The 26,802-nt window shown below is 47.8% G+C and overlaps 2 protein-coding genes and 1 long non-coding RNA gene across 9 annotated transcripts in view; 1 reads left to right on the forward strand and 2 right to left on the reverse strand.

Annotated features, from left to right (window-relative positions):
* The window catches only part of HM13 (histocompatibility minor 13), a 31,971-nt gene extending 14,698 nt beyond the window's left edge, over positions 1-17,273 (reverse strand). The window contains exons 1-8 of one of the 4 annotated variants that reach the window (XM_081867944.1): positions 17,042-17,273; positions 12,728-12,826; positions 10,193-10,275; positions 8,255-8,343; positions 7,366-7,493; positions 6,358-6,483; positions 4,619-4,676; positions 1,814-1,897 (exon numbers count right to left, since the gene is read on the reverse strand). In XM_081867944.1, coding sequence (XP_081724070.1) covers positions 1,814-1,897; positions 4,619-4,676; positions 6,358-6,483; positions 7,366-7,493; positions 8,255-8,343; positions 10,193-10,275; positions 12,728-12,826; positions 17,042-17,233 — 859 coding nt within the window. In that variant the 5' untranslated portion in view covers positions 17,234-17,273. The remainder of the gene's footprint in view (positions 1-1,813; positions 1,898-4,618; positions 4,677-6,357; positions 6,484-7,365; positions 7,494-8,254; positions 8,344-10,192; positions 10,276-12,727; positions 12,827-17,041) is intronic. The other 3 variants (XM_081867945.1, XM_081867946.1, XM_081867947.1) reach the window with 3 other exon arrangements.
* Positions 1-26,802, reverse strand: part of REM1 (RRAD and GEM like GTPase 1) — a 136,153-nt gene that overhangs the window by 80,342 nt on the left and 29,009 nt on the right. The window contains exon 5 of one of the 3 annotated variants that reach the window (XM_081868072.1): positions 24,055-24,349. The exons of the other annotated variants lie outside the window; for them this stretch is intronic. Within the exon in view, the coding sequence (XP_081724198.1) occupies positions 24,182-24,349 (168 nt within the window). The 3' untranslated portion in view covers positions 24,055-24,181. Of the gene's footprint in view, positions 1-24,054; positions 24,350-26,802 lie in introns of those variants that run through there. 3 annotated transcript variants of the gene reach the window in all.
* LOC309345191 lies at positions 7,684-14,616 on the forward strand. 2 transcript variants are annotated; one of them, XR_014158076.1, is made up of 2 exons: positions 7,684-7,931; positions 14,192-14,616. It is a non-coding gene; the product is annotated as an uncharacterized lncRNA (long non-coding RNA). The 2 variants fall into 2 exon arrangements; XR_014158077.1 differs by lacking the exon at positions 7,684-7,931 and adding an exon at positions 8,282-8,371.

Genomic DNA, 26,802 nt, shown 5'->3' on the forward strand with positions numbered 1-26,802 from the left:
TGTCTCTCTTTTAGGAGTTCCTGGATTGGCTGTACGAAATAGCAGGAATATTAACTCTTTAGCTTGCTCCGCAGCAAAAGCCTTGAATTCTACTTCACAAGCTCTTCACCTTTTGAATAAAGAACAGAGTGAATTGCGTCATGGACTCTTATAGACCGCTGCTATCGATTATCTATTGATGCTCCATCATTACGGATGCGAACAAGTGGAAAACATGTGCTGCTTTAATATCACTGACAATTCTAAGGCTATCCAAAAACAAATCTCTCATTTGCAAAATCTCACACATCACATCAAACAGGATGTTGGTTTTCTGCTTACTGCTTGGCTGCCACACTTTACTTGGCTTCGTAGTCTTTTTCAATATGCCATTGTTATTATATGTATATTAATTTTGTTTTGCTGCTTCCTCCAATGCATTCCTGGCCTCATAAGTCTTTTCTCTCGGCTTCTCTCTCCCCCTCAGCCACCCAATAAAATCCTTGCTGCTTATCTTGCGAAATGGCAACACCAACAGTAAACCAAAGGGGAGAAATGGGCAGAGTTATCTCGAGCATGCGCTGGCAAACCACGTATCTCGTGGTATCTTCTGTCCCATCCTCCCTGGCGAACTTATTTCGGGCATTTGCTGGCACACCACTAATCCCGAAACATTTTTGCCTTACCCAGTATGCCTCGCAAATAAGAAAAGAAAGGGGGAGATAAAGGGAAGTTTTCCTTCTGCACATATGCTTTCCCTCTGCACATAACTGTGGCCTTATGGGAAGCATTGCTTCTTTTCTCTTGCATTCTGGGAAGTCTTGCTTATAATCTTTTCTCTGTTTCTGCACACACTGTACGAACCTGTTCCAAACATCAAGACATTCTCTCATCGCTCAGTTCACCTTAAGTTCATGGTGACTTGTTCTCCATGCATAGCTGACCACATCTATAGAACTTGATTATTGTATTCTTTCATGTTATGATCAATCATTAGTAATTGTTTTATGCCATATTAATCTTTAGTTATTATTAATTAGGAGGTTTCATGCTTGTCTAGTCCCAACCTCGTTTCCCAGCCTTTAATCTACCGGTGATTAATGTTCACATGTAATTCCCACCCCTCACATGTAATTCCCGCCTTGTATGTATGTTAACCAATCAGCATTAAGTTTCTTTGTGTTTGTATCAACCAATCAGCCACAAGCACACCTGTGGCAATGTTTGTAATATTCAATAAAAGAGAGTTCCCGGGACTTTTCCCGGCAGACGCCTCTCGTGACACCCACTGCTCGTCTGTCGTGATTTTCATTCCTACACCGAGCAATGGGAGATTGCCCCGTTGCGGGGATTCGAATCGCCAACCTTCTGATCGGCAAGTCCTAGGCTCTGTGGTTTAACCCACAGTGCCACCCACGTCCCGTCTCCCCTCTTGTAGTTTCCGGCAACTGGGGAAAAGGCCATGTTTTAGCAGAGGCTGGAATGAAAACTTTCGAGAGGATAACTCACCTGCCAATCTTCTGGTGTCAAAATAGGGCCAGGTGATTGGCAGGCGGATTATTCCCTCCCACCTCCAGGGAACTGGCCTATGGTCTGCCCCCCGCCCTGCCCTGGGCCAAAAAGAGTTCCCCACCCATGCGCTATGGAATGTGGGATGATCAGGTGACTTTCTAGCTCCACTCCATTTCTCTGCTAAGCCTCCTTCCCTTTCTCCAGGGGTGCAGAAGCTGCCTCCTTCTTTCCAGCTGACAACCAAGAGCAGCAAGCGAGAGCCAGAGGGGCCGTTCCAGCGCACTGAACCGTCGCACAGTCACACACTCCCCGACCACCTTACCTGGGATGACAATGTCCCCCAGGCCCAGCATGGCAAAGTTGTCGGCCTCCAAGCCCTTCTCTAGAAGATCTTGGGGGAAAACCACTGGGAGAGAGGAAAGAGGGGAGAAGAGGGGTTAGACCCATGGCAGGAGAGAGAGAAAGAGAGTCCAGGCTTGTCAATCAAAGACTATGGCAGGTTTGCTTTAAACACACACTGGTAAAAGGGCAAAAGATTTATACGATCTGTAGAAAAACTGGAAAATATTATAATTTTAGAATATCTAACTGTGAAGATACACAAAATGAAAGGGTTTAAGGTTAGTGAGAAGGAGGAGGGTTGGTTTGAGAAGATATTGAATTATTTGGGCAGGTTTGAACAATTTGGGGCAATTAAAATGTTAAAAGTTAAATAAACCTTGTGGAGGGAGGAGCGTTAATGTATATAGAATTGTACATATGGTTGATTTGAATATGTTATTATTGATTATGCATACCCAATGTATTAGCCGCCTGGGGGGGTTTGACTGTGTTTTGGTTGTTGGTTAAAAAAAAAAAAAATTAAATTTAAAAAAATTAAACACACACTGGTGCCTCTCCCGGTACAGGAGGTCCCGAGCTTCAAGGAGATTAGACTGGCCTCGACCAGAGCCAGGGCCTTTTCGGCACTGACCCCAGCCTGGTGGAACACCCTGTCGCAAGAGACCAGGGCCCTGCGGGATTTGACATCTTTCTGCAGGGCCTGCAAGACGGAGCTGTTCTGACAGGCCTTTAGTCGGGGCCCAGTCTTTTTTTGTTATAACACCCAGTATGTAAGTGGCCTCCCTAACCCTTTCCAACAGCTCATATAAGATCAGCACAAATAGTTGGGCCTGGTGAGCACTCAATGCTCCCATCCCCTATAGTTATAATCTGTGGGTTGCTGTCTGATTTTATTCTGCTCCAAATTTGATTTTAAGATGTATTTTAATCAATTGTTTGATTTATGTTTTTAATGTATCATACTTTGATGTTAGCCACCCCGAGCCCGATCCTGGCCGGGGAGGGCGGTGTATAAATAAAATTTATTATTATTATTATTCGTAAGGTTGGGTACGATGGGACTGTGAGCACCCAAAACAGACAGTGGCCCTAGAGCGGCAGGCCAAGGAATGAGCTCTATCTTTCCTCGCTGGGCTAATATTGCACAGTGGAAGGGGTGGACCAGATCCCACCGCCAAACTTTTGACAGGTGGGCGGGGCTGCCCAGCAGTCACCTGACACCAAAGTGAACGGACTCCAAAGCCACGGCAGCGAGCCTTTACCTGCCTCATACCTGAGGTTGGGGTTGGGGCAGGAAGGAGTGGTTTTGAGGGAACTGGCATCGCAGGCCAGCTCAGGACCTCTGCTGGGTTGAATCAGCCTAGATTTACCAGATGTCCCCATTTCCCGGGGACAGCCCCCGGATTTGTGAATACAGTGGTGCCCCGCAAGACGAATGCCTCGCAAGACGGAAAACCCGCTAGACGAAAGGGTTTTCAGTTTTGGAGGTGCTTCGCAAAACAAATTTCCTATGGGCTTGCTTCGCAAGACGAAAATGTCTTGCTAGTTCCTGCGGGGTTTTGTTCCTCCCCCCCTTTTTCTAAGCCGCTAAGCCGCTTATCAGCTGATCCGCTAAGCCGCTTATCAGCTGATCCGCTAAGCCGCTTATCAGCTGATCCGCTAAGCCGCTTATCAGCTGATCCGCTAAGCCACTAAGCCGCTTATCAGCTGATCCGCTAAGCCACTAAGCCGCTTATCAGCTGATCCGCTAAGCCACTAAGCCGCTTATCAGCTGATCCGCTAAGCCGCTAATGGGCTTGCTTCGCAAGACGAAAAAACCGCAAGACGAAGAGACTTGCGGAACGGATTCTTTTCGTCTTGCGAGGCACCACTGTAAGTCCCCAAATTCCATCCCCAGAATGTCCCCGGATTTCATCTAATGTCCCCGGGAAACGCAGCAGCGGCAGTCTCAGCAGCCCAGAGCTGTTGGCTCTGGCTGGCTTCAGGAGCTGCTCGGAAGTGCCCATCTGATGGTGGTGCAGGGGCTCTAAGATGCAGCTTCCGGGCTGCTTCCACCTACCCTGACGCCAGCAACTAAGTTGTGAAGGGAGGCTTCATGCTGCCTATCGGAGCAGCCGCCCAACTCCTATTTGCGTGCAAGCAGGAGCGGGGCGGGGATCTCTCAGCTGTGAAGGGAGGCTTCACGCTGCCTATGAGAGCTTGGTGCAAGCAGGAGGGGGCAAGGATCTCTCAGTTAGGCAACAGGCAGCCTCCTTTTCCAGCTGAGGGATCCCCACCTCCTCCTGCTTGCATGCAAGTAGGAATGGGATTGGGGCTGCTCTGATAGGAAGGGAGGCATTGCGCTGCCAGAGCCTTGCCGCCGCCACCTGGTCCTCCTTCTCCACCTTCCATGCCTGACGCACCGCACACCGCTCCCCCACCACTGAAGAACCAACACCTCAGGGGCTGCCCAGGCTCATGGAGAAAGGAGATAGAAGCTTTGGAGGAAGGGGAAACGTGGCGGTTGAGGTCAAGGTGGCGGCCGCTCCTCTGCCACCGCCATCGCAGCAGCATCAACATCCCAAACGAGTCGTATGTATGTATTTATTTATTTATTTATTTAAAGTGTCCCCGGATTCATTGAAAAAAATCTGGTAACCTTAAATTAGCCCCACGAGATGGAGGTTTCGCATACCCTGCGCTACGAGAAAGCTTTCTCTGTTGCTCAAGCTGCAGCGTGGCTCAGTTAGCCACCGCTCCTGCCCACTGCTCCTGCTGCCAAAGGTTTCAAAAACCAGGTACTCACATTTTATGGGCGCCTCAAAGGACTTTGCGACCGTCACCATAACGTTGGTGCCAAAGACCTAGAGAGGAAAGAAGAACGGTGAGAAGGATGATGACTGCAGCTTAAGCATTCACACCACGGCAGCCACCCAATGGAGACCAGGCCTTCCTTAGGAGAATACAGTGGTGCCCCGCAAGACGAATACCTCGCAAGACGGAAAACCCGCTAGATGAAAGGGTTTTCCGTTTTGGAGGTGCTTCGCAAAACGAATTTCCTATGGGCTTGCTTCGCAAGACGGAAATGTCTTGCGAGTTCCTGTGGGGTTTTTTTCCTCCCCCCCCCCCTTTTTCTAAGCCGCTAAGCCGCTTATCTGCTTATCCGCTAAGCCGATAAGCCGCTAAAAGCCGCTAATAGCGATAATACCGCTAATCCGCTAATCCGTCAATGGGCTTGCTTCGCAAGACGAAAAAACCGCTAGACGAAGAGACTCGCGGAACGGATTCTTTTCGTCTTGCAAGGCACCACTGTAACTGTCTGCAACCAGGAGTGGGGCATCCAGGGTTTTGGGATGCTCTCCCAGAAGATTCATAAGGAATCCTCTCCATTAACTTTCAGGCATCTCTTGAAGACTTCTACATGCTGAAAGGCCTAGGCAATTGTTCAGTGTTTTCTTGAGCAGATGGTTACTTTAATGATTGTGCTTTACTGATTTTAACATTTTTCAAAACAGTATTTTCGATATTGCTGCACACAGTATTTTATGGTGCACAGCAACATTACAGGGCTTGGCAGAGACCAGGGTTCGAATCCCCAATTGGCCATGAAGCTCACTGGGTGCGACCCCAGAGCAGTCATTGCCTCTCGACCTAGCCTAACTCGCAAGATTGTTGTAGGGATTAACGGAGAGGGAGAACCACGAGTGCCACCTTGAGCTCCTTGGAGGAAAACGCTGAAAATGAATGCGATAAATAAATAAAACAGAACTGGTAACACAAAAATGTAAGAAGCCACACAGTGGCATGAACTCTGCCATAGATTGCCAAGGAGGAGCCAGCGTGGTGTAATGGTTTGACAGGGTCCAGGGTTCCAATCCCCACTCGGCTATGAAGCCCAGTGGGTGACCCCGGGGTCTACTCACTGCCTCCCAGTCTACCCTACCTCGCAGGGTTGTTTTGAAGATAAAATGGGGGGAGGAAGACTATGAACACCACACCTCAAGCTCTTTGGGGGGAAAGTGGGATATAAATGCACCTTGCCAACAAAGGTCCGATAGTTAAAGCTATGGTTTTCGCAGTAGCATTGTATGAAAGTGAGAGCTGGAACATAAAGAAGGCTGATTGCCAAAGAATTGATGCTTTTGAATTGTGGTGCTGGAGGAGACTCTTGAGAGTCCCATGGACTGCAAGAAGATCAAACCGATCCGTTCTTAAGGAAATCAGCCCTGAGTGCTCACTGGAAGGACAGATCCTGAAGCTGAGGCTGCAAGACTTTGGCCACCTCATGAGAAGAGAAGACTCCCTGGAATAGACCCTGATGTTGGGAAAGATGGAGGGCACAAGGAGAAGGGGACGACAGAGGACGAGATGGTTGGACAGTGTTCTCGAAGCTACCAGCATGAATTTGACCAAACTGCGGGAGGCAGTAGAAGACAGGAGTGCCTGGCGTGCTCTGGTCCAGGGGGTCAGGAAGAGTCGGACACGACTAAACAACAATAGAAATAAAGTATTTAGAGAAACCCTGAGAAACCAGCACTTGCTTACCCAGAAGACATCGTAGACGAAGAGCCCTCCGAGGAGGATGCAGCCAGTGCTGACATTGTTCAAATGCAGCAGCTCCACCCCGTTGAGAGAGAAGGCCAGGCCAAAGAGGTTGTTGGCAATCCAGTGCTGGGGGAAGGGCAAGAAAGGTCAAAACCCAGCATATTATTACTATTATTATGATTAAATTTATATATACAGTGGTACCTCTGGATGCGAACGGGATCCATTCCAGAGCCCCGTTCGCATCCTGAAGAGAACGCAACCCGAGTCTGCGCATGTGTGTGTTGCAATTCCATTTACTTCCGGGACGCGTTCCATTACTTCCGAGTCACCGTGGAGTGCAACCCGAAAACGTTCAACCTGAAGCAACTTTAACCTGAGGTATGACTGTATATATTAAATATATAAATATCATATACATTTCTATATTATATATTTTATAAATTATTATAATTACAAAAAATACTATTACAGTGGTACCTCAGCTTACATACACTTCAGGTTACATACGCTTCAGGTTACAGACTCCGCTAACCCAGAAATATTGCCTCAGCTTAAGAACTTTGCTTCAGGATGAGAACAGAAATCGTGCTCCGGCGGCACAGTGGCAGCGGGAGGCCCCATTAGCTAAAGTGGTGATTCAGCTTAAGAACAGTTTCAGGTTAAGTACGGAGCTCCGGAACGAATTAAGTACTTAACCCGAGGTACCACTGTATTATTAATTTATTTATGCCCTGCCTTATCCGCTGACAGGCACTCAAGGCGGCTTACAGATAATAATAAAAAAGGTAAAAACAGCAGGGGAAAACCATCATTAAAAGCAATTAAACACTGCTAGGGTTAAATCTCTTCCCTCCCTCTCCCACATCTATTAAAAACATAGAGATAATTACAATAAAAACAGCACCAGCGCAGCTCACCCGCTTGCCTCCCCACTCCCCCAGGCACGCCCAGAATTTTAGGCAAACAGGAAAGTGGTGCCCAGGCTTTGCCAGGTGCTGGGCGTACCTTTCTCAACAGGTACCAGACTCCAACGATGCTGCTCATGGCCAGGCACACGAGGTCCTTGGTGTCGAACTCGTAGTTGACAATCTCTGCAACAAAAGCCACCACGCCGTTTTCACCTCTATCAGCCTCTTTTAATACAAAGCAAGAGTAAGGGATGGGCAGCACCCGGGCAAAGAGCTAAGAGAAGTGACGCTTGTTTTCGCACCTAGATTATAAGCTCACAAAGCTGACTTAAGACAGACCGCTGACCCACCTAGACTGTTGAAGGTTTGCAGGCAGAGAGAGGGAGAGGGAGAGGGAGAGGGAGAGGGAGAGGGAGAGGGAGAGGGGGAGAGGGAGAGAGGGAGAGAGGGAGAGAGGGAGAGAGGGAGAGAGGGAGAGAGAGAGAGAGAGAGAGAGAGAGATCTTACCCAGCCCCACTCTCCAAAATCCAGTGAATGGAAATGGTGGATCTTGCAAATAATGCACGCTGTCACTGAACTATGGGTTGGGGGGCGGGCCATATGCTCTGTAAGCAGAAAGACCCACTTAAGAGAGGTTTTAGATATTCAGCTAATTCTCTGACTGTATGTAGTTGTTTTATCTTTGTTCTGATTTATTATTATTATTTAAAGCACATCATTCCACAGGTGTATGCCGCCTGTGTGGGCATAGAAACAGCAGCAGCGGGTGACGACTGGAAGACAAGGGCGCCTACGACACTTGCCCGGTATATTGGCCATATTGAAAGAATTAGAAACTCCAGGGAGAGCCCAATGGCCAAAGCAGAAACTGATGGCCTTCAGGTTGGGGAAAATCAGGAAGCAACAGGCAAGCCAGGGGAAATGTAGGATTTGAACAGGAAATGCTTCGGGTGGGAGTTTGAGCTGGCTGGCAGAGAGGGACTTACCTTCTTTACTTTCCCCAGAGCCCTGAGTGAAGAGAAGCTGGTACTGCTTGTTGGGAAAATTGACGGGGAAGAATTTGTTCATCACAGGGCTGAAATCAAGAGCAGAGAAGGGACAAGGTGACTCCTGAAGAACCATGGATTACTGTATTTTAATATTTTGTTGGAAGCCACGCAGAGTGGCTGGGGAAGCCCAACCAGATGGGCAGGGTATAAATAATATATTATTATTATTATTATTATTATTATTATTATTATGAGAGAGGAGGGCAGCGGGGTGTCACCCACTAAGCATTCCTGCCGGCCTCAAGTTTAGCTCAAAAGCCTTCAGTGAGTGCTCACCCCAGTCAGGTGCCTAATGAACACACATGCAGCGGAAATTGAGCCAAGCTTGTAAAGAGGCACACACAAAAATTTGGCTCCAGGCAAGGAAGTCTTGCAAACCATGGTTTCCCTTTTGGGACATGTTTTATACTTGAACAAAGTGGGCTAGTAACCTGTGTGAGGTTATTTGCAAGGCCTAAACCACCCTCTGCCATCGCCTTTAAGGACAGGTCAAATGCCCCCCTCAAGGATGTCCTTATTCACGACAACAAAATATGGGAGGAGGTCATGTTTAAGAGCTGAGTTCCCAGCATCATCACCAGCCCCACACTAAGAACCAGCTAAAATGGGAGGCTCAATATTAAGCTGACCCAGAGAGCTTCATTTTGAATTTGGTAAGAAACAGCCAATTTATCAGCTGCACTGTGCATCTTTCATTTGAATCCTGATGGGGCCTGGTGGGAAGGGACTGGGGCCTAATTGCCCCCAAAGGCAGCTAATGTTTTATTGTTTTTTTGTACTGTGATGCAAAGAGCCTGGAATTGACCACCAGCAGCTCATTAAAAGTAGTGTTCAAAGAGCGGGTATGAACTCCTTTTTCAAGGCACAATTTGGCAAGGATTTTAGGAAGACCCAGCCATGCCATGATAGATGCCAATACCATCCTGCTTATTGGGTGTGGTGCTTTTGCAGAACAGTGGCCGCTTCAACAAAGATACAAAGCCAAGGATTTAAGCGGATCGCTTTGCCAAGGAAACATTTTGATTTGCCTCTTCACCCAGTGAATGGCACTGCAGACTGCTGAAGTTCATTGGCCAGCTGTGTTATGTTCCTGTCTCCCATGTCAGAGGGACGTAGAAAACCCTGAAAAGGGGACTCCCAGGAGACACTTGAAAAGCACTTCCTAGTTTTGCTTGCATGGCTTTTCCCTGCCTGGAATGCACCCTTCAACTCTGATAATGCCCCTTGCCAGCCAGGATGGAGGACAGAGAGGCAGTAGAAACTAGGCTTCTACATTAATTGTTCCACCCACATTTGCTTTCGGTCCCACCCGCCACTGCCATGTGGAAATGCAGCCCTCAGTCAGAAAACCCCTGAGCTGCAGAGTCAGAGACATGCTACCAACCTCCAGCTCTGCTAACAAACCTCTGATCTCATCCCTTCTCCTCCTCATTCCGAAACGTTAGTCGGTTCAAACAGAGGAAAATTTATTATATATCTGAGGAATGGAAGAGCAGTTTTGGAAGCAGCCAACTCTGGAATAATATTAGCTAACAGTGTCCACTGGGAACGCCCCAATGTCCCAAAAGCAATTTCTGAAGAGATCTCTGGCTTCGTTTGTTCTAGAGCGAGAAATGAAGGGAAATTTATTGAGATGTGTGGAGAGAAGGAAGAATCCTGTAATGGCAGGAAAGAGCTGAGAGGAGTGAGGGATAACTCTATTAGATAAAGCCATATTGCTCAGCATTCCCAGCAGAGGCACTCTAATTTTGCTTTAAAGAAAAATGCCAGCTAAGTTTAGGCTGTTTTGCTGCAGCCGGCAGGGTTCAGATTTCTTTTTCTTTTAAATGGAATTGCAACACATAGTATTCAAGCCATCTGTTCTCCTTCTTTTACCTGATGGTGTGGGAAAGGGCAAGGATCCCCAGGACAAAGAAATACATGGAGAGCAACAGGTTGATGTATTCTTGAGAGAATATCTAGAAGACAAGAAAAACCAGTCAGGTTAAACAACCTGCTTTCTAACTATGCAACGTGTCAAAACAGAGGAAGAACAACCCGGAAGCATAATTACTGCTTTTAAACTTTCACATCAAGCCAGAAGGCTGTAATTTTGCTTTCTTTTAATTTCTGACAGATGTGAGCAGCTCTCCAGATGTTTAGGACTACAACTCCCATCAGTATGCGCTGACTGGGGCTGATGGGAGTTGTAGTCAGAAACATCTGGAGGGCACCAGGTTAGATAGAGAAGGCTGTCTTATGCCAGACCAGGGGTCTGACATAAATATGGGGGTGCATCATCTCTGCCCAGTCTCATTGCCCAGATCAGATGATTTTCTTCTCCCCTAGGAGAAATGTGTGTGTTGTTTTTCATGAATTTTCTAATAGCGCTGCCTCTAAAGGTTAATTCTGTGCTGGTTGGGAAGAAGTTCTTGACTGGAAAAACTCTGTGATAGTTACAATGAAAGCTTTCTGATGTTAGAACCAGTAACCAACTATTCTTAGGTCACCTTGATCCACTTTTGCAGTTGTTCCTCACAAAGGCCTCCATTCTCCTGACCTCCAACACAGCTTATCTGCGTATCTCTAAGATACAAATCCTGTGCGATGAACAAACAGTCACCCTGGAAACACCAATTGCCAGTTAGAATTATTCCATTTCCTTTCCTGCCGGTACAGGCTGTGACTGCCAGTTGCCCAAGGCTGGCTTCATCTGGCAGAAATGAAGCAGGAATCCAGGAAGTTAACAATCTCCGAGGCCAATCCATCACGTCTATGACAATGACCTTTCCATTTCAGCAGGCATTTTATGACTTCAGGATCAATTTCAATTTCTTTTATCCACTGTATGTTTCCTGTAATCCAATTGTATACCCGATAGAAATTCTGGTGATTAAGCAGTATGCATACAGTTGGAACGAAATGAAACTATATATCCCACCACCCATTTGCACTTGAAATGGCTTAGGCAAGTGGTCACATGAAGGTGCCTTCTACAGCTCCATCTCACCCCTGGCATCTCCAGGATCTCTAGCAGAGGTGCTCAGCTTTCCTACTACCAGAGATCGGGACAGGGAAGAATTCAGCACCAACCAGAATCCAAGCCAGAATCATGACTTCTGGTGGGAATGGAAGCATGTCCATTTCTGCACACCTTCCACACCCAGGGGTTTCCAGTGTCCCAAACAGGTAGATCAGCACCCACTTTGCATGCAACCAGATCAGAGGAGGCAATCTGGACTGGCATGGGGAACCACGCTAGGCCTTGCCTTGTTCCGAGGTATCCTGGATGCCAGTCAGGAGAACAGCACTGGGGAAGTCTCCTCAGGCCTGGAGCACACTGCAAAACTCATTTGATACTGCAATCCCCTCTGGACTTTTACTGGAGCTAAATGGATCTATCTTCCCACTTCACCTAAACTTTTCAGAGTGCAGCTTGGTACCTGCTGCGTGCAAAGCAGACGATCTACCACTGTGCGAGGGGGAAGGGAAACAGGCAACGCAGCAGATCAGATCAGCTCCACTCTCTAGCTTTTCCAACTAGTACTGGAGGCCCTGCTCTGTCCCATCCTGCGGGTGGTGAAGCTGATGAGCATGAGAAGGCATAGGCAAACTCGGCCCTCCAGATGTTTTGGGACTACAACTCCCATCATCCCTAGCTAACAGGACCAGTGGTCAGGGATGATGGGAAGTGTAGTCCCGAAACATCTGGAGGGCCGAGTTTGCCTATGCCTGAGCATGAGGAACGGAGCCATCTTGGTGGTTGTAGAGCCTGGATTATGGAAGACACACCCACCCACCCCGCCAAGCAGGGATGGACCAGGCACCATTTTGACTTTAGACAATGGGTGGATTTTTAAATTGATTTCGGCTAAATAAAGCTGCCGCTTCTCTTTTGTCTGGTCTGCCACTTTTAGATATTTCAATTCTTTTTAAACATTATCCTGTTGTCTCAGTTGAGATTTCAGTGGTGCTGCCTTTATCGTTCCATTACACTGCTTTTAATTCTGTGATTTTGTGTTTCATTCACTTTACCATGAACATAGTTTTGGGAAATCCTGAATAGAAAGGCTGGATAAAATAGCTAAAAGCTGGAATTGTCCCCCCCAGTATATTACACTGTTTGTACAAGGAGCCTCTTATGGAGCCTTTTCAAAAGCTGGAAACCTCGAGCTGGCAGATCCAGGAAATGAAAGACCTTCTTCTACTAGCATCAGACAGCATCCACCTGCAAAATGCTCAGCACCCCACAGCTCCCAGAGGCCCGATGGAGACACCACACTATTGCAAACACTTTGGACGGGAAGGTTTCTGCCACTTCCCCCTTCCCAGTAGCGATTCTACTTCCTCTACACCCACAAAAGGGAGAGTTATTGGATTAGCTGTCAGCCAGCAGAAGACTGCAATAAGATCCCCAGTGATTTTACTTACTTTGAAGAAGAGATAGAGGCCTAAGAGGGTGCAGCTGGCAACGATAGGAAAGCGGGCAGCATCTCGGCTGGTAATGGTCTCCGGCATATCCGAAGCATTCTAGAGGAAAAGTTGGTCAAATGTTAGCCCCTTAGGGCGGGAAGGATACCTTATTCAGAACTCTAGAAGCAAAGATATTAAGAATACAGTGGTACCTCTGGATGCGAACAGGATCTGCTCTGGAGCCCCGTTCGCATCCTGAGCAGAACTCAACCTGCGTCTGGGCGTCGCGATTCACCGCTTCTGCGCGTGACGTCAATTTGAGCGTCTGCGCATGAGCGAGCGGCAAAACCGGGAAGTAACCCGTTCCGTTACTTCCGGGTTGCTGCGGAACACAACCCGAAAATGCTCAACCTGAAGCTACTTTAATAATAATAATAATAATCATAATCATAATTTATTATTTATACCCCGCCCATCTGGCTGGGTTTCCCCAGCCACTCTGGCTGGCTTCCAACAAAACATTAAAAGCTTCCCTAAACAGGGCTGCCTTCAGATGTCTTCTGAAAGTCTGGTAGTTGTTGTTTTTTTAAATAATATTTATTACTTTTAAAACTTATTTATTACTTTTTTTAAAAAAAAATAAAAGTCTGGTAGTTGTTGTTCTCTTTGACATCTGGTGGGAGGGCGTTCTGCAGGGCGGGTGCCACCACCGAGAAGGCCCTCAGCGCTGGACCTCAGTGTCCGGGCAGAACAATGGGGGTGGAGATGCTCCTTCAGATATACTGGACCAAGGTCGTTTAGGGCTTTAAAGGTCAGCACCAACACTTTGAATTGTGCTCAGAAACGTACTTTAACCCGAGGTATGACTGTACAAGAGCCTTGCTGGAACAGGCCAATGGCCCATCTAGTCCAGCATCCTATTATTCCTTAGATGCCTTTGGGAAACTAGCACGCAGGATTCAAGCACAAGAGCCCTCACCCCTCCTGTGGTTTCCAGCAACTGATATTCAGAAGCACAGCATTGCCGTTGCGGCTGGTAGCCTTTGATAGCCCTCTCCTCTGCCAAGAATTTGTCCAATCCTTTTTTGAAAGCCATCTAAAATGGTAGCCATCATTGCCTCCTGTGGGAGCCAGTTCCATCGTTTACCTATGCATTGCATGAAGGAGGACTTTCCTGTCCCTGTCTTGAATCTTCCATGATTTAGCTTCACTGGATGTCCACGTGTTCTAGTGTTACAAGATAGCCCATCAGCCTGGACATTGACCAACATGCTCTTCCCTATTTCCCACTGGAAGCAGAATAACTGTAATGTAGGGCAGATATTGCATCCACTTAACCACATCTGCTTTTACAGCCCTCAGGAAACTTGAGCAATGGGGTTGCCAGGCACACTCAGAGGCAAATTAGTTTCCCTACTGGAATGCGTCATATGGAAATTTGCTCTGATACACTCACACAAACACCTTTTGATTGTTTTTCAGCTTCTTGTTCTGAAGACATTTTTGTGACAAATACCTTTCGATGCAGCACTACATGGCCAGTTGAGGTATCAGCCTGCAATTATTTTGTCACTTTTTAATACGACATGCTGGCTCAATCCACCTGCTCCTGAGAGTGGCTGGGGAAACCTGTTGTTATATCAGACCTGAAATAGTCTGTGGACAGTCGGCATCCCTTCCAAAATTCAGAAAGGGAAACTGAAGGAAGTTGGAAGAGAACAGGTTCCCCTTTTGTTTCCAGGCTCATAACTTCTGTGAGTATGTTTGCAAGGCTGAATTATACCACCTCTAAAGAAATTAGCAGGTCTGACCATCTTGGCCTGGAGCCACCAACCGATTCCATGACTTTATTTATGCCAGTGCCCTCCCCACAGCTTCCAGCACTAAAACAACAGATGTTAATTATGTATCAGATGAAGTATTTCCTTTTTTAAAAAACTGATTCCTGCCAGCCTCAGTGCACGAATCCAAGATTGCCCACATGGATTTTTCTTTCTTATCTGCAGCCTACACAACACTCACAATTTCATAAAGGGAAACGTACAGAAAGGGGCTAATGTAGCATATGCAAAACATGAATTCTCTACAGAAGCAGCTCGTCAGCACACAGCTAGCCACAACTGCCTGCCCAAGGAAGCACTCAAGCATCTAAGGAGGAGGGGCATGCTCTCCACTTTGGCCCTGTTGCCTGCTAACACGTCAGTTGGCCTCCTTCCTTCCGTCCCAAGTTCTCCCCAAGGTGCACACGCAAGAGAAAAGGAACAAAAAGTCCTGTGCTAAATAGGCCAGCACTACTGCATGTAGCAAAGTGAATCCTTTTTCAGCTTGGGAGGGAAGAAACACTTGCTGGAGTGCATGCTTTTCACACACACACACACACACACACACACACACACACACACCGACCCAGGAGATACTAAGGAAAGGAGACAGAACTGCTGGGGTAGACAATGCAGAGCAAGATGGACCAATGGCCTAATGCAAAACTCAGGAGGCAGAAAGGGAAGGGTGTGTGTAAGAGGCAAGCTGCTTTAGCTGAGATTCCTGCACTGCAGGGGGTTGGTATAGATGGCCCTCAGGTTCCCTTTGCATTCTACAAGTCTATTATTCTAAGCTCTGGACAAGGTCAGAAGTAAAAAAAGAACAATTAGACAGGGCACCTAATTGCAGCATGTGGTGAGAACATGCCATCACCACACTTCATGTATGCAAAGATGGCCCTGCTTTCTAAGACAGGCACTGACACACAGAATCACAGAACTAGAGTTGGCTATTCAGGTACTGGGAGGAAGCGAAGACACCTGCTGCAAGCCCAAAGACTGGAGGGGGTGTCAGGGATTATTATTATTATTATTATTATTATTATTATTATTACCCTGCCAATCTGGCTGGGTTTCCCCAGCCACTCTGGGTGGCTTCCAACAAAAGATTAAAAATACATTAAAACATCAGTCATTAAAAACTTCCCTAAACAGGGCTGCCTTCAGGTGTCTTCTAAATGTTAGATAGTTGTTTATTTCTTTGACATCTGGTGGGAGGGTGTCTACAGGGCAGGCGCCACTACCAAGAAGGCCCTCTGCATGGTTCTTTGTAACTTGGCTTCTCGCAGTGAGGGAACTGCCAGAAGGCCCTTGGAGCTGGACCTCAGTGTCCAGGCAGAACGATGGGGGTGGAGACGCTCCTTCAGGGAGTCAAAGAACACAAGAACCCCATGAACGTAATGTCCCTCTGTTCCCTTTCACCATGTGCTCCTATTCAGGGGTAGAATGCCTCTGTGTGCAAAGGCTCCACTTAACCACCATGGCTAACCACGGCCAATGGAACCAACCTCCTTCACAAGAAACATGGAACCTGCTTTGATAGCAAAGCGGGCTCCCTCTAAAGGGAGTTTACTCTCTTGCACCCGAGGCTTTTAAACAGAGGTTGGACGTCCACCTGGCAGGGGTTCTTCAGCGGCCATTCCTGCATTGCAGAGGGTTGGGCTGGATGGTCTTCTGGGATCCCTTCCAGCCCTATGATTCTATGGGAAGCTAGTAAACCTTTTGCCCAAGTCAAGCCTTTACCAAAGGTGTCGTGGGCTTTGAAGACCCTCGAACTCAGGACACAAGGGAGAAACGTGTGAAGAGGAAGGCACGCTTGGCAAATTCACACTGTGATCAACCTCCACCGGGGAACCAATGTCCCCAGTGTGGAAGGACGTGTGGATCCAGAACTGGCCTCCACAGTCACTGACAGACTCACTGTTAAAACCGTGTCTATGGAAGACAATCTTACTCGGCTACGCTCTTACTCCCACCAGATGTCAATGAGAACAACAACTACCAGACTTTTAGAAGACACCTGAAGGCAGCCCTGTTTGGGGAAGCTTTTAATGTTTGATGGAAGACTGCATTTTATTTTTGTTGGAAGCTGCTCAGAGTGGCTGGGGAAGCCCAGCCAGATGAGAGGGGTATAAATAATAATAATAATAATAATAATAATAATAATAATAATAATAATAATTACGAGTGATTGCCAGAGAAGAAAAAGTCAAACCATTAGGTCCCCCTGGCCCAGTAGTGCCTGCACTGACTGGCAGCCGCTGGATGGAACTGCAGGCGGGGGGTCCTTCGCAGCCCTACCTGGAAACACCGTTTGGGGTGTGCCCTGAGCCGGGGGCCCGTTTGGCATGCCAGGCAGGTACCCTCTACCCTCCCCGAGAGCTGCGTCTCCCCCCGGGTTCATCCTGCTCCACAAGCCCCCCTCATGTCTCGTGGAGTTCCGCCGGCCTCCCACCTGGGAGCGGGAGAGGGTCCTGCCCTGGCCGCCCCGCTGCCCCTTCCCCCGCCTCACCTTCCCCTTCGCGCAGGAGACGGAGCGCAGCGCCCCGAAGAAGATGGGCAGCAGGGCCATGAGCACCAGGCTGCCGTAGGCCAGCGCCACGCCCTCCGGGGTGGCGGGAGGCCGAGCCCCGGCCGCCCCGGCCGCCCCGGCCGCCGAGGCGTCGCCGGACCCGCACCCGTTGCGCGCCTCGGCCTGCTCCATCGTCTCCAGTCCCCAACGCAGTCCGCACTTCCGGCCCGGCGGAGGCGGCCTCGGCGGCGCCCAGGGACACGTTCCCTTAAGGAGCCGGAAGTGCGTCGCGGCGCCTGCGCGGACGGCGGGAGGAGGCCCCGCCCCCTGGATACGGCGCAGGGCCTCCCCGTTGCTAAGGGAAACAGGCGCCCGGGCCTGCATCCCGCTTTGGGGGGAGGGGAAGGGAAGGGAAGGATGCTGAAGGCGGAGGGAGGCCCCTCTCTCGCCTCCTGCCTTCCCTTTATCCTCGGGTTTATTTTCAGTTATTGTTGTTATTCTTGCAATTAGTATTTATGAATTGGGAGAAAGGCAATGGCAAACCTAGGCAGCATCTTAAAAAGCAGAGACATCACCTTGCCAACAAAGGTCCGATCCATTCTGAAGGAAATCAGCCCTGAGTGCTCACTGGAAGGACAGATCCTGAAGCTGAGGCTCCAAGACTTTGGCCACCTCATGAGAAGAGAAGACTCCCTGGCAAAGACCCTGATGTTGGGAAAGATGGAGGGCACAAGGAGAAGGGGACGACAGAGGACGAGAGATGGTGGGACAGTGTTCTCGAAGCTACCAGCATGAGTTTGACCAAACTGCGGGAGGCAGTGGAAGACAGGAGGGCCTGGCGTGCTCTGGTCCAGGGGGTCACGAAGAGGCGGACACAACTAAACGACTAAACAACAACAACATCCCAAAGCAGCTTTTGCCAACCTGGAGCTCTGCAGATCTTTTGGAAAACAACAGCCGTCAGTCCCAGCCAGCCCAGCCACGAACCTGCAGCTGGCCCTGGATGGGAGCCAGCCATGGCTGGAGAAGTGAGCTAGTTGTCTTGGCCACGGTTTTCTTCTCTGTTTCACATCTTCATTGCTGTCACTTGATTCATCTTGTGTTGGGAGTGGTTCAGCTGGAGACTTCCAAGCAGAGTGGAGCGATCAAAGGCCCTTGGTTGAGACAGTAATGGCAGATGTAGAACCAAAAGGGAGAAAGTAGGTCCTGGATGACCAAGAAGTGTCCTTTTTCTCCAGCTCCTCCTATCTCTGTCTCCATCTCTCTCAGGCTCCAGCAGAGCTGATCAGACACAAGCACAGCCCTGTGTGTGTGTTTGTGTCAAGTGACAGAGGAGAGCAGTTCTTGGTGGAAAAACCACTGCCCTAACCCATCTGCAGCTTGCACTTCGAGGTACAGATTTTGGACCAAATTTGCTCAGGACACCTACAATTCAGTCCCACACTGATTGGCTGAAAAATGGTGATTAGTGCATTGTAGCACCTTAAAGGCCAGACTAGTGACACTTTGCTCGATACATGAAATGTGTGTGCATATGTAAAAGTAAAAGCCCTACTGGACAAGTCCACCATCCTGTTTCTGGCCAGTCAGAGCCTTCTATAGATATGTAGAGCATAAAGTCACAAACCATCCACCTTTGGCATCCTGCTCGAATATAGAGGTATAGCTATCACAACCAATAGCCATTAGCAGACTGACTCCCCTACAAATTTGTCAAATTCCACTTTAAAGCCATCTAGGCTGGTGCTTATGAGCACATCTTGTGAGAGGACATTCCATAAGTTAACCAAGCAATGTGTAGAAGCAACATGCAGAAACACACTAAAACTTAGCTATGCCAAGAGAAAAAGCTTGCTTATTTCTTTGCCTGCACTGAATTTTCTACATTTTCCTCTCTCTACTCCATGCATAAATTGATACACCTCCATCAACCGCCTTTTTAAAAATTGAAAAACAAAACTAGGAGGTCCCAAACACACCGTGCTTTCCTTTTATGGAAGATGCTTCAGAGCAGCGGTTCTCAAACTTTTTTTTTCTCTACAGCCCACTTGAAAATTGCTGAAGGTCTCGGCAGACATCTGTTCTGTCTGCTGTAGCAATTCTAATGCACAATGGTTACTGCTGGGTGTAATTTTGTTGCTTCTTTTATATCCTACATGTTGCATTTTATTCAATTTGTATTACACAGAACTCAAATTGTGATGCAATAAAATGCAATATAGGAAATAAAAGAAGCAATGAAAATACAGTAACAAAAAAACGCACTGAGAATTATTTAATGTGCTGAATGCGCCACCTCCGGCCTCCAACACAAAACCAGACACACCACAGACCCCCCGGAATGAAGCTCACAGACCACAGTCTGGGAACCCCACATAAGAGCCTACTGAATATTTTGGGGTCACTTTTCCAAATTTTTATACCTCTACAATACCTTTTTGTGCCTGGGTGGCTAGAACTGTGCACTGTATACAGCAAACCGCCCAGTGCTATTGGAATGAAGAGTGCTGTATACATTTAATAAATCATATTATTAATAATGATAGTAACAGTTTCTTTATTTTTTACAAATTTAATAAATGTGTTCAGTGTGTTTCTATACAATTCATAAATTGTTGTTGTTTAGTCGTTTAGTCGTGTCCGCCTCTCCGTGACCCAATGGACCAGAGCACGCCAGGCACTCCTGTCTTCCACTGCCTCCCGCAGTTTGGTCAAACTCATGCTGGTAGCTTCGAGAACACTGTCCCACCATCTCGTCCTCCGTCGTCTCCTTCTCCTTGCACCCTCCATCTTTCCCAACATCAGGGTCTTCTCCAGGGAGTCTTCTCTTCTCTTATGAGGTGGCCAAAGTACTGGAGCCTCAGCTTCATGATCTGTCCTTCCAGTGAGCACTCAGGGCTGATTTCCTTCAAAATGGAGAGGTTTGATCTTCTTGCAGTCCATGGGACTCTCAAGTGTCTCCTCCAGCATCATAATTCAAAAGCATCCATTCTTCGGCAGTCAGCCTTCTTTATGGTCCAGCTCTCACTTCCATACATCGCTACTGGGAAAACCATAGCTTTAACTATACGGACCTTTGTTGGCAAAGTGATGTCTCTGCTTTTTAAGATGCTGTCTAGGTTTGTCATCGCCTTTCTCCCAAGAAGCAGGCGTCTTTTAATTTCGTGACTGCTGTCACCATCTGCAGTGATCATGGAGCCCAAGAATGTAAAATCTCTCACTGCTTTGGCTGATCTTCAGATAATCCTTATAGCCTCCAGAGGGCAGCAGAACCCCACTGCATGGACCGGTCAGTCATGATGCCAAGAGAGACCACCCCAACCTCAGAGTGTGCATACCCTCCAACATTTCTCCAAAGAAAATAGGGACGTCCCATTCCGTAATGATAATTTTACTATTTATACCCCACACATTTTACTGGGTTGCCCCAGCCACTCTGGGCAGCTTCCAACATATATAGAAACATAATAAAATATTAAACATTAAAAAAAAAAAAACTTCCCTGTACAGGATTGCCTTCAGACAGGGGGCTGGCTAACTCCATACCCTCCAACATTTCTCCCATGAAAAAAGGGATGTCCTAAGGAAAAGTGGGACATTCTGGGATCGAATCAGAAACCAGGATGGCTTTTCTAAATCAGGGATGTCACTGGAAAATAAGAGCACTCAGAGGATCTGAGTGTGCTTTGGTGCTGTGGAGTTAGATCAGGGGTCAGCAAACATTTTGAGCAGGGGGCCGCTCCACTGTCCCTCAGACCTTGTGGGGGGGGGCCCAGACTATATTCTGGAGAGAGAAAAATGAACGAATTCCTATGCCCCAAAATAACCCAGAGATGCATTTTAAATAAAAGGACACATTCTACTCAAGTAAAAACACGCTGATTCCCGGACTGTCTGCGGGCTGGATTGAGAAGGCGATTGAGCTGGATCCGGCCCCCTGGCCTTAGTTTGCCTACCTATGAGTTAGATTAACTGCTTTTTTCCCCATTAGTGGCAATTTCATTTTGGGGCAGGCTCCTGTTTTGTCAACCTTTTGGAAACAACTGAGAGTGAAATAAAAAAAAAAGTTGGGAGTTCCTGCTAAGCCCCAAAGATCAGCAAATGCTAACATAACAGAAGTGAGTTTGCCCAGTGACATAGTCAGAGTATTTAGAACTTTATTTCCTCCTATTCTGAAGGCTTGGTGTGGATTATAAAGTAACAGCAAAACTGAGGCCAAAAAAAAATGAATACAAGAATGCAATGCTATAAAACTAATTCTTTTTTTTTTAGATTAGAGTCTATAATTGCACAATCATATAGAAGTGTGTGTGGGAAAACAGCTGCAGAACAAGTTCCCAACATTATTGGACACAGCTACTAAAATTCTCTTTGCTCACAAAGAGAGATAGCCTCCACACATCCAGACTATCACATTCTCTTCCCTAATCTCAGATTGCAAGGGGGGAAAGACAGAGATTTCAGTGGCAGGCTGCAATTATTATTATTATTATTATTATTATTATTATTATTATTATGATGCCACCCACCTGACTGGGTTGCTCCAGCCACTCTAGGAGGCTTCCAGCAAATTATAAAACCCCAGTAAAACATCACACACTAAAAACGTCCTGATACAGGGCTGCCTTCAGATTTCTTCTAAAAGTTGCAAGGATGTTTATTTCCTTGGCATCTGTAACTGAAATATGTATCTGGGTTCACTGGAAAGAATAACCTCAGGAATAAGCAACGCCACAACCATCAGCCCATTTCACAGATTCTTCCTTTGGCTGAATGGCGCACGAGTGGAATGCCTCATTGCTGCTGGAACAATTAAGCCCCTTGGGTGCTGTACCTCGTGAGAAGCTATTTGTGTGAAGCTTCCCATAGTTTGACCACTCTCAAGCACATCATTGCCTTCCCTCAGCTACAAAACGAGACCAGGAGTCGCAGCCATCAGAAGGTCAGTGGCTCAAATCCCCACGATGGGGTGAGCTCCTGTTGCTCAGTCCCTGCTCCTGCCCACCTAGCAGTTCGAAAGCACACCAGTGCAAGTAGATAAATAGGTACCGCTCTGGCGGGAAGGTAAACGGCGTTTTCGTGCGCTGCTCTGGTTCGGCAGAAGCGGCTTAGTCATGCTGGCCACATGACCCGGAAGCTGTATGCCGGCTCCCTCAGCCAATAAAGCGAGATGAGCGCCGCAACCCCAGAGTCGGCCACGACTGGACCTAATGGTCAGGGGTCCCTTTACCTTTACCTTCCCATAGTTTAACCACTCTCAAGCACATCATTGCCTTCCCTCTGCTACAAAACGAAACCAGGAGTCATGGCCGTGTGGCTGAAATAACCCAGGCTATGCAGAAAGCCATTTCACACAAGCAGATTCCCACAATACATGAATCTTTCCAGCCACCTCTCTCGGGGACCTTCTCCTCTCTAGATCCACCTGGGTGCCATTTGCGGCACAACCAAGTGACCAGGTCCCCAGTGAAACTGCCTTGTAAATGAAATCAAATGTTCCACATAGCTGGAGGGCAGCCAAGGAGCTCTGGAATATTGGCTGCAATATATATTTTCTTTTGGAATACTTCCCCCCTTCTGGGTTGCTGGCAAGCCAGTTGTGTTTGTGTGCACGCACGCAAACTGTGTCACCGTTTCCGATCCCTCTGTGCTCCTCGGCGTAATGTAATCTAGCCTCTCCTGTTACTCAGAAGTCTGTGGCTATCAGCGGATCGGGGCAGCATCTGCTTGCGGAGTGACTCCTTTCCTTCAACTCTGCATGAACCCGACTTCAGAGGTGCAGAGGGCTTGTCGATTCATGTTTGCTTGCCTATCCTGAATGCCAACCTTCTATTAAGAGAGGTGGAGGCATCTTGGCATGCCAGATCCCTCCCCTGATCCCATCACTGGCTCCCACAAACAGTCGTGATGACCACTAACTCACAAAGACAAGCTCACAAAGGCTCTCAGTAGCTACTACTCGTGATGGCTAAGTCCTGCCTCCCCTGTCAGAGGCAGTGTGTCTCTGAAGACCTGTTGCTGGGAACTGCAAGTTGGGTGAGTGCTGTTGCAGTGCATAAACTACGGAACTCACTGCCACAGGACACTGGTTATCCACTGTAAGAAGGGAACGCTGGACTAGATGGGCTTTTTGTCGAATCCAGCGGCTAGGCTCTTTCTCCTGCACTTGGTGCAATGGGCTGTGAAATATACTCAGAGTCAAGTGTGAATTTCATGCTCTTTATTCAGCTCATAGTAGCAATGAATGAAAATTTCTCCAAAGCATCTAGCTATATACAGTGGTACCTCTGGATGCGAATGGGATCCATTCCGGAGGCCTGTTCACAACCTGAAAAGAACGCAACCCATGTCTGCATGTGCGCGGGTCGCGATTCACCGCTTCTGCACATGCGCATGATTTCATTTTGAGCATCTGCGCATGCGCGAGCAGCGAAACCCGGAAGTAACACGTTCCGTTACTTCCAGGTTGCCGCAGATTACAACCCGAAAATGCTCAACCTAAAGCAACTTTAACCCGAGGTATGACTGTATAGGGGACGCGGGTGGTGCTGTGGGTTAAACCACAGAGCCTAGGACTTGCCAATTAGAAGGTCGGTGGTTCGAATCCCCGCGACGGGGTGAGCTCCCATTGCTCGGTCCCTGCTCCTGCCCACCTAGCAGTTTGAAAGCACGACAAAGTGCAAGTAGATAAATAGGTACCGCTCCGGCGGGAAGGTAAACGGCGTTTCCATGTGCAGCTCTGGTTTGCCAGAAGCGGCTTGGTCATGCTGGCCACATGACCCAGAAGCTGTACACCGGCTCCCTCGACCAATAAAGCGAGATGAGCGCCGCAACCCCAGAGTCGGTCATGACTGGACCTAATGGTCAGGGGTCCCTTTACCCTTTACCTTTTTATGACTGTATACATTATTTACACAATGGGCCCCGCTTGATTGGCTAATTCCAGGCTGCTCCTGTAGGCCAATCAGGTTGCGCATTCACCTCCACCTGGAGCTGGATTGGGTGGCTCCTGCAGACCAATCAGACTGCTGCATTCTGGATCCTATTGTTCTAGAATTAAGCTCAGTACATAACAGGCTGGCCTCTGGAAATTGGTGGTCCTACAGTTTCAAAGCCACATTTACATTCATCGCCCCATAACTACGGGATGCCAGAACAGGCCATAATGTTCCTACATCCTCTCCAAGTTCTCCAGTTTGGAAATGGACCGGTCCCCTCTCCAGGCTCCTGGGACACAATGCTTTCCATTCCTTGCCTTTTCTTGACTTGTTCTCGTGACCCCATCAAAATTCTGAATGGACGCAGAACCTGGGTGAGGGAGAGGGAGATTCTTCCGAAAAGCACCCTTAAAAAAAAAAGAGTCCAACGATCTATTTTAAGGCCCTAGAAGGGATGATTCATCATTACACATTTCAGCCTAAGAGCAGAGATAAAAAGGCTCAAAGGACCGTTGGCTCTGTTTTGTTTATTGAGGTCTGGCCTTTTTCCTGGCTCTTTCCATTGGACAAAAACCGCCCATAAATTCTCTCGCACAAGTCCCACTGAAGTGGAAATTAGAAGAAGTCGCCTCACACTGAGTCAGAGCCTTGCTCCATCTTGCTCAGTAAAAAGCTGGACTTTGGTATTTCAAATCTCAGCGGTGCCCTGGAAGAGGTCAGAATTTGGCACTCCACCCAACTCTCGCCTTCTGTTCTGCTCAATCCACTACGTCACAGTTGCGACGCCCTGCAGCGCCCACTAGGCTTCCGCTGCCCTAAATCCGCCTCTGCTCAGTATTGTCCTCATTGACGGACCGCAACTCTGCTGCATTTCGGACGGAAGCTAGCGGATGAAATTGCCAGGCTGAAGCTTGTGGAGGGGCCTGGGTGTTGTGCTCTCATTCCCCAATTGTCTCTGATAGATAGATAAACTTTATTCGCATTAGCCAACGGCCATGGCAACATAAAACAAGCAATATATACAAATAAAAAGACAGCAATGGGTAAAAAGGGCAATCAAATGACCAAGCCAATTGTCTCTGTTTTTTCTTTGCTTTTTCTTTTCTGAAGGAGTGTCTCCACCCCCATCATTCTGCCCGGACACTGAGGTCCAGCTCCGAGGGCCTTCTGGCGGTTCCCTCCCTGCTGGAAGCCAAGTTACAGGGAACCAGGCAGAGGGCCTTATCGGTGGTGGCACCCTCCCTGTGGAATGCCCTCCCACCAGATGTCAAAGGGAAAAACAACTATCTGACTTTTAGAAGATATCTGAAGGCAGCCCTGTTTAGGGAAGCTTTTAATGTTTAACAGACTACTGTATTTTAATACTTTGATGAAAGCCGCCCAGAGTGGCTGGGGAAACCACTGGGGTGGGGTATAAATAATAAGTTGTTGTTGTTGTTACTATTATTTTCCATGGATGTCTGAGGTTGCTGAGGTTGCCTCAAGTCCCCACCTGTATAACAATAACAATGATTTTATTATTTATACCCCACGACAGTGGGCAGCTTCCAACATAATATAAAAACATAATAAAATGTCAAACATTAAAAACTTCCCTGAACAGGGCTGCCTTCAGATGTCTTCTAAGAGTTGTGTAGTTCTTTATCTCCTTGACATCTGATGGGAGGCAAAGCTGCGTTCTGGATTAGTTGTAGTTTCAGAGTCACCTTCAAATGTAGCCCCGTGTAGAGCGCATTGCAGTAGTCCAAGTGGGAGATAACCAGTTTTACCTCATTCGAGACCAGGGAGTCGCCCATTCCACCCCGTCCCCCTCAAAAAGTGCTTTTGCCTTTTCGACAGCAGCGAAGAGAACTGCAAGCTCTTAAGCAAACCAGCAGAATTTCTAAATAAACGACTTTCTAGCTTTATAGTGCCTGATTGGTTCAAAATTGGGAAAGCAGTACAGCAAGGCTGTATATTGTCTCCCTGCTTATTTAACTTATATGCAGAATTCATCATGCGAAAGGCTGTACTGGATGAATCCCAAGCCGGAATTAAGATTGCCGGAAGAAATATCAACAACCTCAGATATGCAGATGACACAACCTTGATGGCAGAAAGTGAGGAGGAATTAAATAACTTTTTAATGAGGGTGAAAGAGGAGAGCGCAAAATATGGTCTGAAGCTCAACATCAAAAAAACGAAGATCATGGTCACTGGTCCCATCACCTCCTGGCAAATAAAAAGGGAAGAAATGGAGGCAGTGAGAGATTTTACTTTCTTAGGCTCCATGATCACTGCAGATGGTGACAGCAGTCACGAAATTAAAAGACGCCTGCTTCTTGGGAGAAAAGCATTGACAAACCTAGACAGCATCTTAAAAAGCAGAGACATCACCTTGCCGACAAAGGTCCGTATAGTTAAAACTATGGTTTTCCCAGTAGTGATGTATGGAAGTGAGAGCTGGACCATCAAGAAGGTTGATCGCCGAAGAATGGATGCTTTTGAATTCTGGTGCTGGAGGAGACTCTTGAGAGTCCCATGGACTGCAAGAAGATCCAACCTCTCCATTCTGAAGGAAATCAGCCCTGAGTGCTCACTGGAAGGACAGATCCTGAAGCTGAGGCTCCAAGACTTTGGCCACCTCATGAGAAGAGAAGACTCCCTGGAAAAGACCCTGATGTTGGGAAAGATGGAGGGCACAAGGAGAAGGGGACGACAGAGGACGAGATGGTGGGACAGTGTTCCCGAAGCTACGAACATGAGTTTGACCAAACTGCGGGAGGCAGTGGAAGACAGGAGTGCCTGGTGTGCTCTGGTCCAGGGGGTCACAAAGAGTCCGAC

The sequence above is a fragment of the Podarcis erhardii genome (assembly GCF_964252035.2).
Source record: "Podarcis erhardii genome assembly, chromosome: 6".
NCBI classification, from domain to species: domain Eukaryota; kingdom Metazoa; phylum Chordata; class Lepidosauria; order Squamata; family Lacertidae; genus Podarcis; species Podarcis erhardii.